The 12,922-nt window shown below is 31.5% G+C and overlaps 1 protein-coding gene across 1 annotated transcript; it reads left to right on the top strand.

The window, feature by feature from the left end:
• The first annotated feature begins 11,898 nt into the window (after positions 1–11,898).
• Positions 11,899–12,622, top strand: LOC104898650 (auxin-responsive protein SAUR32). Its single transcript, XM_010685748.3, has one exon. It carries the CDS (start codon positions 11,994–11,996, stop codon positions 12,354–12,356), a length of 363 nt encoding a protein of 120 aa, XP_010684050.1. The 5' UTR covers positions 11,899–11,993; the 3' UTR covers positions 12,357–12,622.
• The last annotated feature ends 300 nt before the right edge of the window (positions 12,623–12,922 follow it).

The following is a 12,922-nucleotide window of genomic DNA, read 5'->3' on the forward strand; positions in this document are numbered from 1 at the left end:
TGGATCAAAATTGATGCGTATGTAGCATCAAAATGCACAATAATAGTTATGTTAGGATCTATGTAGTATTCTAGTTCTGTTAGAAAACTATGTAGTTTAATTGTTTTTTTATTACTATAATTTGAGTGTTTAAGTGATAAAGGAATCCTATTATACTTAGGAGTCTAATTCCTTATCATTGAATAATAATTATTAATTATATTAGGCGTGTGATATAGTTAGGTTTTAGTTTGTTATTTGTCTTTATCCTTAAGATAAAGATAGATAAGTTTGTTATTTGTTATCCTTAAGCTTTACTAGTTATCTTTAAGTTAGAAAGCTTGTAATATAAATAGCCTATTTCGGCCATCACAATAGAGGAAGTGTGTTGTTTTTGAGTTTAATCTATTCCTTGTGGAATTAAAGTTTTAGGAGTGAATCCAAAGTTTAAGCAGTGAATGCAAACCCCAATTATTATCAAACCTTGGTTAGGAGTTGATAATTCCATATCTTGAATTTCGTGTGTGTGATGCATAGGAAGTTCGAACCTAAGTCTTGAATTAACATTCAAGATTCACTTTCTTGGTTAAAGAATCAATCAAGAAACAAAAAAAATACATTCTTTCATTCAAGATTCATTAAAGAAACCATAAAGAACCTATCTTTTAATCAAGAACTTAAGTATAGCCTTCAATTTCACATCAAAAATTCCTATTATCTCCCTCCTTTAAGTCCTTATCTATAAGACTACAATAACTAATCATGGTTGCATGTTACTTTGATTTTTTCCTATTAATTTGATAAAATTATGACTTAAGATCATATGAAATAGTAATATCACCAAAACTTTTTAAAAAAAAATCATAAATAAATTAAACTTTAAGATCCATATTGGAAGATATCCCAAACATAAAATCTATGATGAAAATTTTTCGCACAAACTTGTCAACATATGATAACGACCTTAGCAACACACTAGTGCACTACCCAAGTCACAAGCAACTGAGCAGTGAGCAAGCATTACCCCAATTGTCCCCTGGCCGGACGGCCCCCCTTTACCGAAAGCTAAAGGAAAGGAAAGAAAATGTTACGGCAACTGTCCTTTCTCCGTACGCGTTCCCATCTGGCGCTGAATGTGCCATAACCATAGGATATGACAAATGAGTATTTCAATTATTATGCGACTAATTATGAAGAATTATATTAGTGAATAGTGCCTATTCAAAAATTTGAAGTACTAATACAAGTCAATCTTCCAATTCAGAAAATTCCTCCCTCTAATCTCCACGTCAGTAGTAAAATGTATTCACACATAACTAAGACTATGAGTTAATGATTAAGTTCAACAGTCAACACAATCGTTATTAATTCTTCATCAATCTAATATATTATTGAAAATTTTATAGTATTTTTAGATAGATATGACAGTGCAAATTTAGTGGTCAAAACTAATTTTATATTTCAAAATAATGGGTCTAAATATAGCTAAATTATTAGATTTTTATGGTCAAGTTTTGTTATAAATACTTAGCGATAAGGCTGTGCAAAAACCAGGGTCGGACCGGAGTTTGGCCCGGATCGAAAATTCCAGTTTGGTCCCCGGTCCTAGAAAAATCCTGATTTCGGGTTTTCGATCTGATTCGGTCCAAACTCGAAAAACTCAAGCCCAGATCGGTTGGACCTGAATTTATATTATTTTAATAAAAAGAGTGTAATGTTAAAAAAAGTTTTAAAATATAGAAAATTAAAAACCTATGGTTTAATACTCTACGATTATTGTTATTAAAATTATTAATTTTTAATATATATAATTTATTAATATTTTTAATTAAAGTATATAAGATTTGTTTTTTTAAAAAAAAAGATTCCGGTCTAACAAGTAACAGGTCCAAAATCGGACCAGATCGAAAATTTTCCGACCCAGTCGAGGTCCAAAAGAATCTCGATTGGTATCCAGTCCACCGGTCCAGTCGATTCCAGTCTGCTTCGGTCTTGGACCAGTCCAGACCCTTACTTAGCGGTGATTGGAAGACGGTTGACGTATAAGAAAAAAAAGGAAAGTAAGAGAATAAGGTACATCAGAGGTGAGATTGAGGGGTATAAAAGGAAGTGGATTGTGTATTCCAAGTAAAATACGGTAAACATGTGAGATATTCTAACTTCATTTTTAAATAAGTGCAACATTTTTCGTTTTATTTAAATTTAGTAAAATTTTGTTGAAAGAACCTCGACCTAGGTTGGTCGATACCTTTCAGACTCAACACTTCCTATATAATTTTTTTTGACATGCTGCATTTTAACAAAATTTCCATTTTTGAGCTATTATCCAATATGAGTTGGCTTTCTTATACTAGAAGCGTAGAAATGAACTTATAATCAATATTAACATATATATTATAAAAATGCGTGGGGGAATTAAGGAATGTTTCTTCATACAAGATAAAACAAACAAATGTAAATATCAATACTTGAACCTACAATCACATGTTTGATAAAATAGAGCATTTGACTTCAATGCCACAACTATTATTGACAAAGTAACCAAGAAAGGGAAAAATCGTGCTCATCAATTCTAAAACTTCAGTGCTCAACTTATTTAGTTCATTGTCTCATAACATGCATATACCACAACTCTTTTTATTTACTTATACATAGTCACATAGAGCGAGCTTAAATAGAAAGATAAAAACAATGGAGACTTACTTTAATTTTTATTACATTAGTTTTCAATTAACTAATTCAATAACTATTATCCCATAATTGTTAAATATTCCATAATTGTTAAATCAGAACCACAATAAATATTAACTAAAAGAGTAAAATCCCATAAATATTAACCCAAAACAATAATATTAAAACAAAACCAAAACTATTAACCCAAATCAATAACTATTAACATGTCACTGCCGCGAATCTATGTCATGAGCTCATGTGGCGTATCTAGGAATTTACTCATGGGGGTACGAATACGTAAGTAGTTAGACTCGTTAATTTTTTTTTTCAAAATAAAGCTTTATTAACATTTTTTTCTCCCTAAGTTTAAGTAAAAACTTAGATATAATTGCTAACTATTTAAGTGTTCAATGTTTCAATTTAAATAACCAGATCTTTAAAATAAGTTGTTCAATATAATTGAGGAAATTTTGAAGGAAAAAGAATAGAGACAAAATTATTATTTCGGAGCTTTTATTTTTGTGGGCTTATGAATTTGTAGTTGCAGAGTAAGCTTACTTATAAATTTTTAGTTTCACACTAATAGCCATAGGCCCATAGAGAGTAGTATATAGTAAAAGTGTTGAAGATAAATTAAACATGAGTCAAAGGGTAAGTAATTAAAAGCATAAAAAGAACTTTGTGGGGTTTTGAACTTGAGACCTCTTCATAAATTCATGGATCTTTCTTTTCCCTTTTGCTACCAACAAGACAAACCTCAACTTATTGATTTGTTTTCATTATTTTCCATAAATAATGGGGGTACAGCTGTACCCCTTGTACCCCCTCTAGATCCGCCCATGGCTCATGACCATGTCAATCACCAGTCACCACATCCAGGAAAGTCCCATTAGTTATAGCACAAAATTTGTGTATTGACTATTTCCTCCATTTTTTCAATGGTTACACTTTGAGTTTTGACACTATGTATAAATTTACGTTTGACTATCATTTATGATTAATAGTTAAGAAAAAAATAGTCATGTAATATCTTGTTTGATTCTTCCCGATATGTACTTTTGAAATATCAACTTTTTATAATTTTTATAATTGCAAATTTAGAGATATTAATGTTTAAACATTTATATTGGATAGCGTGAAAGGTAAAGCTCAACTATTCAAAAGAAAATCAATGAAAGGTAAAGCTCAACTATTCAAAAGAAAATCAAAGAGTATAATAGAGTGATTAGATCTATTCTGATTCAGTTCCCCTTGAATTTCCCTACATAGTTTTGGGTTAATAGGCGGTCTAATTAAAAAAGCTTTCTACAAAATAATTTCTCCACTTCAACATAGTTGCACCATTTTGACTATTTCGTCTGCTGATACAAAAATTAAACCATTTATAAATTTAATTTATAAAAAGTTGATATTTTTTTTTAAAAAAACGTTGAAATTAATCCCATAGCATATTTTAATTAGTAATTTTTATGTTCATATATTGATAAATATATACTATTAAAATTTGATATGTAAATAGTGTAAAAGTCAAACAATTGTAATTATTCTAGCCTAGAAGAAGTATTAGTGATTTATAAATTAAAGGGAGGGAAAAACTAGGGAGTGCTTTATACATCTATACAAATATATTATTAAATTGGGTAGTATAGGGTTTGATCCCGAGACCTCAAGTACATATACTAAAGTCTTAACCACTAGGCTAAGGTGTATTTAGTGTAATTATCATAAAGTATTATATTAATAAATGAAATTTTTTCTTACCCGAGGCATACTCCGGGCCTAATAACTAGTTATTGTTGCAATCCCGGTCCATATCTTATGATTCTACGATTTTACAATCCGGAAGGACTTTTTCGATCTCGATTCTACTATACATAGAATCCTAATTGAATAGGATCTTTCGATCCTATACCCAACCATACCAAAATTTACATGGTAGGATCGATCATAACACGATTCTATGATCCTGCATTTCTACGATCCGATTATATCATAAAATTTGGTAAAATAATTCCAACTTTTATCTTTTTCCCTATTAGCTTTTGGTCATATATTACTTCAATCTTAGAGTATTGAAAAATGTCATTATTAATGTGCGTAAAGTTCCAACATGTATCTTTTGACTACTTTATAGTATAATTGTCACTAATTTATCCTATATTATAAGATTTTACGATTCAGTCTTATCGATTCAATTCTACCGACTCAATCCTACCGATTCAATCCTACCAATCCTCATATTTCAAAATAAAGTATTGTTGCTCATAACATTCGCCTTATAGTTGCTGAAATAGTAATTATCTAAATATAAATAGCATTGTACGGGATAACCAACCAAGATCCCATTTGGGGTATGCCCAATAAAAGCACTGGAAATTCCAGCTAGACAGAGAGGACTATACTATAGAGCTAGTCATCATTATACATTAGTGCACCGATGCAATCATTACTCTTGTGTTTGGTTACATATTCTTGCATTTCAGGAATGGACAATATTACAAAAAAAATCAGATGTCTAGAGAATATTGAGATAACTAAAAAACTAAATTTAAAAATTAACCAAAATATAATAGAACTATAGAAGTAGACGTCGATTAGGTTAGTTTGCAAAGTCTTAGAATAATTGGGATGACATTATGATGCATAACCGATAACGTGCGGCATAAAATCACATTTACATCAATATTTTTTATGCCTCAACTCAAGTCATCATCTTTCAGTTGTGCAATTTTTTTCTACTTCATATGCTAGATTGCTAGCTAGCATCGGTTTAGGGGCATGCAAGAAAAACCTTGTACATCTAACGAACTTATCCTAAAAAGATTTAGGCATGTTCTCTTCGACATAAAACAACTAAATTGAACTGAATTGAGCTGAATTGAATTGAATTGAACTGAACTGAATTGAATTGAACTGAACTGAACTGAATTGAATAGTGATATGTGAGAGTAAAAGTATTGTCCAGAGCTAACTGAACTAAACTGAATTGAACTGAACTGAACTGAATTGAACTGAACTAAATTAAATTGAAAATAAGATGGGGAGAACATGCCCTTGATAAAAAAAATAATAAAACAAGCAAAAGGTTGTCTACGTATAAACCATAACCTAGTCAATTCCAATCAATTTAGGCTATGTTCAGTTCACCTTATTTTTGCTTATTTCAGATCAGATCAGATCAGAAAAAATAAGTTCAGATCAGATCAGGTATGTTCAAATCAGATCAGATGAAGTATGTTCAGATCATATCATGCTTATATTTAAAAACTCATCATTACTATTAATATTGTTATTTACTAGTACATTTATTCAAAAGTATATGAAATATGATAGCTCAAATGAGGGGGCTAGGGGAGGTTGCGTGGTGTGCAACGTAAAAGAGAAATTAGTAGTAGTACTTAGGTAAAGTATCATAGTTGTTTGTATATCTTATTTTATTTTATATGAAAAAAATGAGTTGAGTCTGCGGACTTCTCAAATGTGAAACATTTTTTTAAGGGAAAGTATGAAACATTTTAAATCTGCTCTTATAATTAATTTATTGGGTTATAGAATTATTTTTAGTAATAATTATTATTACTGTGATTATTATTATTGTTGTTATTATAATAATGATAATAATAGTAATTATTATTAATAAAAGTTGTGTAAAAATTGTGATAGAAACAAAATGATAATAATAGTAATACTATAAGTAAAATCTTATAATGTATTGCATAATAATGAATTACAAAGTAATAATATAATAGTAATAATATATTTTATAAAAGATAAGATCTTGTGAATCAGATCAGAAAAAATAAGTTCATATCAGATCAGATTAGTTAAGATCAGAAAATTTCAGGTCAACTAAACATAGCCTTAATTTGCAGGACTATAGGAGTGATATGTAATATTTGGAATTGAATCACGTTTAGACCGCTTTTGATTATTGACATTTCAAAAATCTAGAAATCGACCAACATCTTAATTGAGTGTAAAATCGAGCAATATTTAGTTACATCTGAAAATTACTTAATTACACTAGTATAAGAATGTTGATTTGCGTCTCTTGAATTGCGTCTTACAACAGGTAAATCGATGCAGAAGTAGAGGAGCGCATCATTTGCGCCGGACATTCACGACGTCCAACGCAAATGATGATTTATATGCATCGGATGTAGCACACATTCGACTTAAAAACTTAAAGCAAATGGTGCGAGAATTATATGCGTCGGACCTTAGTCAATCTTTGATGCAAATCATGAAAGCCAATTTTGCGTCGAAGGTAAGTTAAATGTGATGCAAATAGTTGTATCCAAGGATTTGCGTCGGATCTCGCTCTAAGCCAATCCGACACAAATAGGTTTCATATATACACGCACATTGCATCATGAAAGCCAATTTTGCGTCGAAGGTAAGTTAAATGCGATGCAAATAGTTGTATCCAAGGATTTGCGTCGGATCTCGCTCTAAGCCAATCCGACGCAAATAGGTTTCAGATATACACGCACATTGCATCAAGGCCATAATTTGGATTCGATTTGCATCGAACCTTATTGTACATGGGACGCAGATAGGCCATGAGGCCCACTGCCCTTTTTATTTTCAAAGCCAACCCTAATACCAACACTTTCCTTCACGTCGTCACTCATCTCCCCCCTCTCTCTCCCACTCTCCTCTCTCTTTCTCATACTATACCTGCGCTTCTTCTCCTCTTTCTTCTTCACAATTCTGAAGTGCGGAAGTTGGAACAATACAATTGCTGCGAAAACAATTTCAGAAATTGAATAGATTTGAGAGAATTGACTGCAGCCGTTGACTCTGAATTGCATTTCGACGGCGCAAATCAGAAACTTTTGAGGAGAAGAACTGGTTTGACCGTTTAAGGAGGGAACGAACATTAAAGAATTTGTCGCTGAACAATTTCTTCATCTTATTCTGGATCGTCGGTGCAAGTTACAGGATTTCAACTCTCTCAAATCTCGCTGAACAATTCATCTTATTGAGGTTCTTTTCAATTCTCCTATAATTTTGAATTTCTTTGTTTTGCAAAAATGAAATTTCTAGTACTTTTTCATTTTAATTTCTGGTATAAATTAAAATTAAATTTATTGAATTTCCAGATCTGGTGGAGGAAGAGAAGAAATTGCATACCAAGATTTTATATTTTGATCTTTTTAGGAGTTCCAGATTTTTTATATTTCTATTGTTTTAAGATTTCGCTACCGGTTGTACAAGTGATTTAATTTCTTTTGGTTAATTCATTTTATTTAGTACGATTTGTGTAGTTTTTCATTTTAGATTTTCGTCATGTTCTTTTAATCGTTCACGGTCTTTCAATTGTCAATTGTCATATTCTTTTAATCGTTGATGTTCTTGTAATCGGTCAGGTTCTTCTATTTTGGGTCTTGCTAAATGTCGTCCTAGAATTTCCAGTTAACGCCCTGTATTTTTGTATTTGTATACATGGTTGTATTTCCCTCCCTACATCTCTTTCATCCACAATAACTCCGTCAATTATTCCGGCTAACTTTCCCATCAAGAACTCCGGCAATTTTACCGGCTAACTTTCCGACGACAATAACTCATGCAACAATAACTCCGGCAACTTTTCCGGCCACATTATTGCATTATTAATATTAATGAAATTTTATAATTCTTTTAATACACAAAATTGGATTATATCGACTTTTTTAAAAAAAGTGCCTACGCACCTAAATTAAGTGCTCTAACATGTGGTTAGGCACCCTTGACTCATTTTTCAACCTAAACAGGCCATGTAGATGTTGCTTAGATTTGCATGGGCTCTAATACCCAAGCCCCCTTGGTCTTTGGGTAGGAAGGTGGAGTCCTTACCCAATGAATTTTTTTCTTTTGAGTCTTTTTCTCCCCATAAGAAGTCATTACAAGTCCGATCAAGATCTGTAACAGTGGAGCGAGGAGGGGAGAGTTTGATATTGAAGATATTAGGCAGGGATTGAGTTAACAGTAGAATTGATTATGACTAATGTGCCGGCTCTAGATAGATAATTTGATATTCACAAGGCAACTTTTTTTCATGACTTTATCAACAATGAATTGCACATCATCTTTCCCTACTAAGTTCATGTCCCTAATTAATTATTAATAACACATGTTTAATGATTATTGAATATAGGACACACAACAACTTTGGGATATCTCTCAAGCAACTAATCTACACTAATATATCAAAAGTGTTCCTAAGAACGTATATGTGCCACGTATCACCATCTCTCATTCAATAACATTCTATCATGCACGTCTTTCTCATATAGTAAAAAAAAAGAACCATTATAAACGTGAAGATTCGAACCCATAACCTTAAGTATGAAAGAAAGAGATCCAACCATCGATCACTTCACCATACTATAATTGCTTATTTAATCAAAAGTAATGATGATATATGAATGATTTTTTTTTTGAAATCCATACAATAAATGAGATGACTTTTTTAAATGAGTATGAGATGACTTATTTAACTACTACTAAATTGTAGTACATAGAAACCCCGGAGCATCGCCCGGGCCTAAATACTAGTTAGTCTATATTGAAAAGGTGTTGCAAGACTAGTTTATTTGTCACATGGAAATCTCTCTAGTCATAAAAAGGTCGCAATTCATGTAATCCCTATCTAAAAATTTAACCATTACAAGTCCCATACAAGTTTCAACACATAAACATAATCTGAAATCAGATTCATGCCATCAATATGATACGCCCTCACGATATTATATTTCAAAGATGGAGATGGAAGGATAACTCATTGGCTAGTGCCTCCTTAAAAATTTCAGGAGATCTTGAAATTAATTCTCACTTTGACAAGTTATGTCTTATTTGTTTCCTCAACCTTCTCAAAATTCCTTACAAAAGAAAATGTTTCAATTTTTTATAATAGCTCGAAAATTTTCTTTCGTTGTGATGTAGTGGGTTTGAGCTAGGGCCCCATTGCTAGATGATATCCTAGCCTATATGACGCCCAAACCCACCCCTCCTTGGCCCCCAACCCAAATATCTCAAGAGCAACAACATGCTCTTGCCACCAATTGATTGCAGGATCTCCTACAAGGAAGGTGGAGAGGATTATGCCACTTAAGCTAGAGATTCTTATTGTATACCACGAGAATTTATTATAAAGGGTTCTTCAACCTAATTGTTACCGATATTTTACTAAATTAAGTTATTTCTTTCGTTTCAATTTAATTGTGATACTTTTAAAATCACGGACTCCTAAGTAATTTTTGGAGAGGAGAGAAGTAGAGAAAGAAAATAAAAGGGTCTCATGTTATAGGAGAGAGATAAAAATAAATTATTACCCAAAATAAAAATGTCACAACTAAATTGAAACTTGCTAAAATAGAAAGTGTCACAACTAAATTGAAACAAATGAAGTATTTTATATTATAATTTTACAAATTCTTTTATATTTTTAAAATAACTTAATAACAATATCTAATCCCCACTAAGACTAGGGTCGAAATATATGGAGTATATTTCATGCAATCACGCAATAGTTAGCTACGAGAGCCCTAAAGGTACTTCTCTTTAAAAATTAATTTACGTGGTCAGACATAATTTGTACTACCGTCTACCCAACTAAATTTATCACTCTGGGATCAGGCACCAGGCTTTAACTCTTGATGAAATTAAAAACATGCAAAATTATTGCCAACCCAACTTCTGGTCTACACAATACCACGAGAAACAAACAAGTTGGTGTAGAACTTCTTCACCAACTTAAATAAAACTATGTAAAAATTACACATAAAAATAGAACACTGTCTTTAACATATTTGCTATTAATAAAAATTGTAAAAAGTTAATATCATCAAAAGAATCTAAAATGCAACTATGTTTTCTCATATATAGCAATTACTAAATAGGATCAAAATATTCTAACTTCAATTAAAGTATATATGATTTATAGGAAACTCTCATTAGCAATTGTAACTTTGATTTATTATCTTGGGTGATCAGTAAAAAAAGAAGAAAGTTATTATCAATTAGGGGTGTAAGTGGTTTACAAAAAGTCCATAGGACGATTCGATCCAGTCCAAACTCGTAAAAATAAACTGGACTAGATTTTTTTTAAAATTGGACCAGCACTCAAAATTTTTGAGTCCAAGTATTTTTTGACCGGATTTGGATTCACCCTTTTGGAGTCCAATAAGTTCAATCCAATCCAAAAATAATATAGCATATATGTGTTTGTTTATACCTCCAAAGTCCAAAGTGAAAAACTTAGAATTTTCAGAAGACTCTTTAATATTTCGGGTTGGTCATGTAATTTGCAATTTGTGTTTTATTATAGACTTTAAGATGTATCTAAATTATTTTATGGAATACATGTAATGAATTAATTACAATTTTGAAATTTCTATCATAAGAAAATATTGTGAATCTTGATCGGAAAAAAAATATTATAATAATGATCGGACTGGTTTGGGACTCAAGAAAAAAGTTTCTGAATAGAATGGATTGGACTTGAAAAATTTGTATTGAATTTGAACTCAATTTCTCGAGTCTAATAAACTTTAAACTGGATTTGAATTTGGCAAATTCTAATCAAGTTCAATCCAGTCCAATCTACTTACCCCCTATGATCAATCGCGACCTTTTCTTTTCATTTTTTTATACCCTTGAATCCACCTAAATTGTTCAATACAATGACATCAACAGGATTTTGTATCGAGTCTCAAACCATTTAACATCGACATGCTCTTTAGCTACACCTTTATATTTAATAACGTCTTCTTTTTCTTTCTGAGTTGTAGTGTGACATTAATGATAAATTGATAATCATTGTTGATAAATCTATCCATTTAACCTATGTTCACATGAAGACAACGCATACATTAAAGAAATAAATGGAACAAAGACTGTAGAATCCACTATCATTCTCTTAATTCACGATTTAGCATATATATAAGTTATAACTAATCCGGGCTGCACTAGAGCAGCAGTACAATTAGCAAGAGCGGTGCGCACAACATGAGTTATAGATTACAGCAGACCGCGTTTTTTGTGAAGACTCTCCGAGTAAGACGAGAAAAAAAAACATTAGACTAACATATAGTAGTATATACTATTTTGCATTAAATGCTTAACCATTATTATTGGCCCATATGCTATGATCCCACAGGAGGATCATGGAACCTTCATTCAACCTAAATAGTCAAGTGTACGTCTCTTATCTCTTGCTATAAAACCCATCAAAAATAAACTAACACCCAAAACAGCAAACATATATACACTTAAAACAATATTCCAACAATCATTATTCATCAAAGGAAACAAAAGAGGAAGTATTCACATTACAAAGAGAAGAAAAAGAAGACAAAATGGCAGGAAATAAGAGTTTGATAAGGTTTAAGAGGTTCATAGTGAAGCTAAGGTTGTGCATGAAAGTCTTACAAGTACAACCAATTCGGACGATTCCGAGCAACGAAGAATTGGTGGAGATTCTAGGAAGGAGGCCGCCGGCATTGGTGCCGAAAGGGCATTTTGCGGTGTTAGCAGGGAAGGGTGGCGGCGAGGCGGAGGAATTGAGGCGGTTTGTGGTGCAGTTGAAGTATCTAAGAAACCCTGCATTATTGAACTTGCTAAAGAAGGCAGAAGAAGAATATGGTTTTCAACAGGAAGGAGCATTGGTTGTGCCTTGTAAGCCTGAAGAGTTGCAGAAGATATTGGAGGATGACTTCTGAGACAACAAATTTCGGAGATCAATATCATTAGTTAGCTAGGTTGTCCAAATATACACTAACTTCTTTTGGATATCAATTGTCAAACACATATGAATTTTTTCTTTTTAAAAAATATTTCATGGAGAGTTTTGTATTCTTTGTAGGTGAACCCATCTAAAGCATGAAGCATTATATTTTAGATTTGCATACTGCTATCTTGGGATTAAATACACAGATGTTTGTTCTAATTAAATTATTGTATTATATATATAATAGTCCTTAGTGTATGTTGTTTCAAAATAGCCTTTTTTTCTATTCTTTATTTTATTATTATTATTATTATTATTATTATTATCATTATTATTATTATTATTATTATTATTATCATTATTATTTTTAAATATAAAAAGACTCTTATGTGAAAAAAAATAGAAGAAAAGACATATTTCTATTTGAATAAACACCAATATCTTGCACTGTATTCGCAATATTATGACCAAGTTTTGAACTTATAATGACGACCACTTGATTAGCTTGCCAGAAGACATGAGTCAAGAGATTGAGTCGAAATGAAAGATATAGTAGCA

Source organism: Beta vulgaris, chromosome 7 (assembly GCF_026745355.1).
Source record: "Beta vulgaris subsp. vulgaris cultivar EL10 chromosome 7, EL10.2, whole genome shotgun sequence".
NCBI lineage: Eukaryota > Viridiplantae > Streptophyta > Magnoliopsida > Caryophyllales > Amaranthaceae > Beta > Beta vulgaris.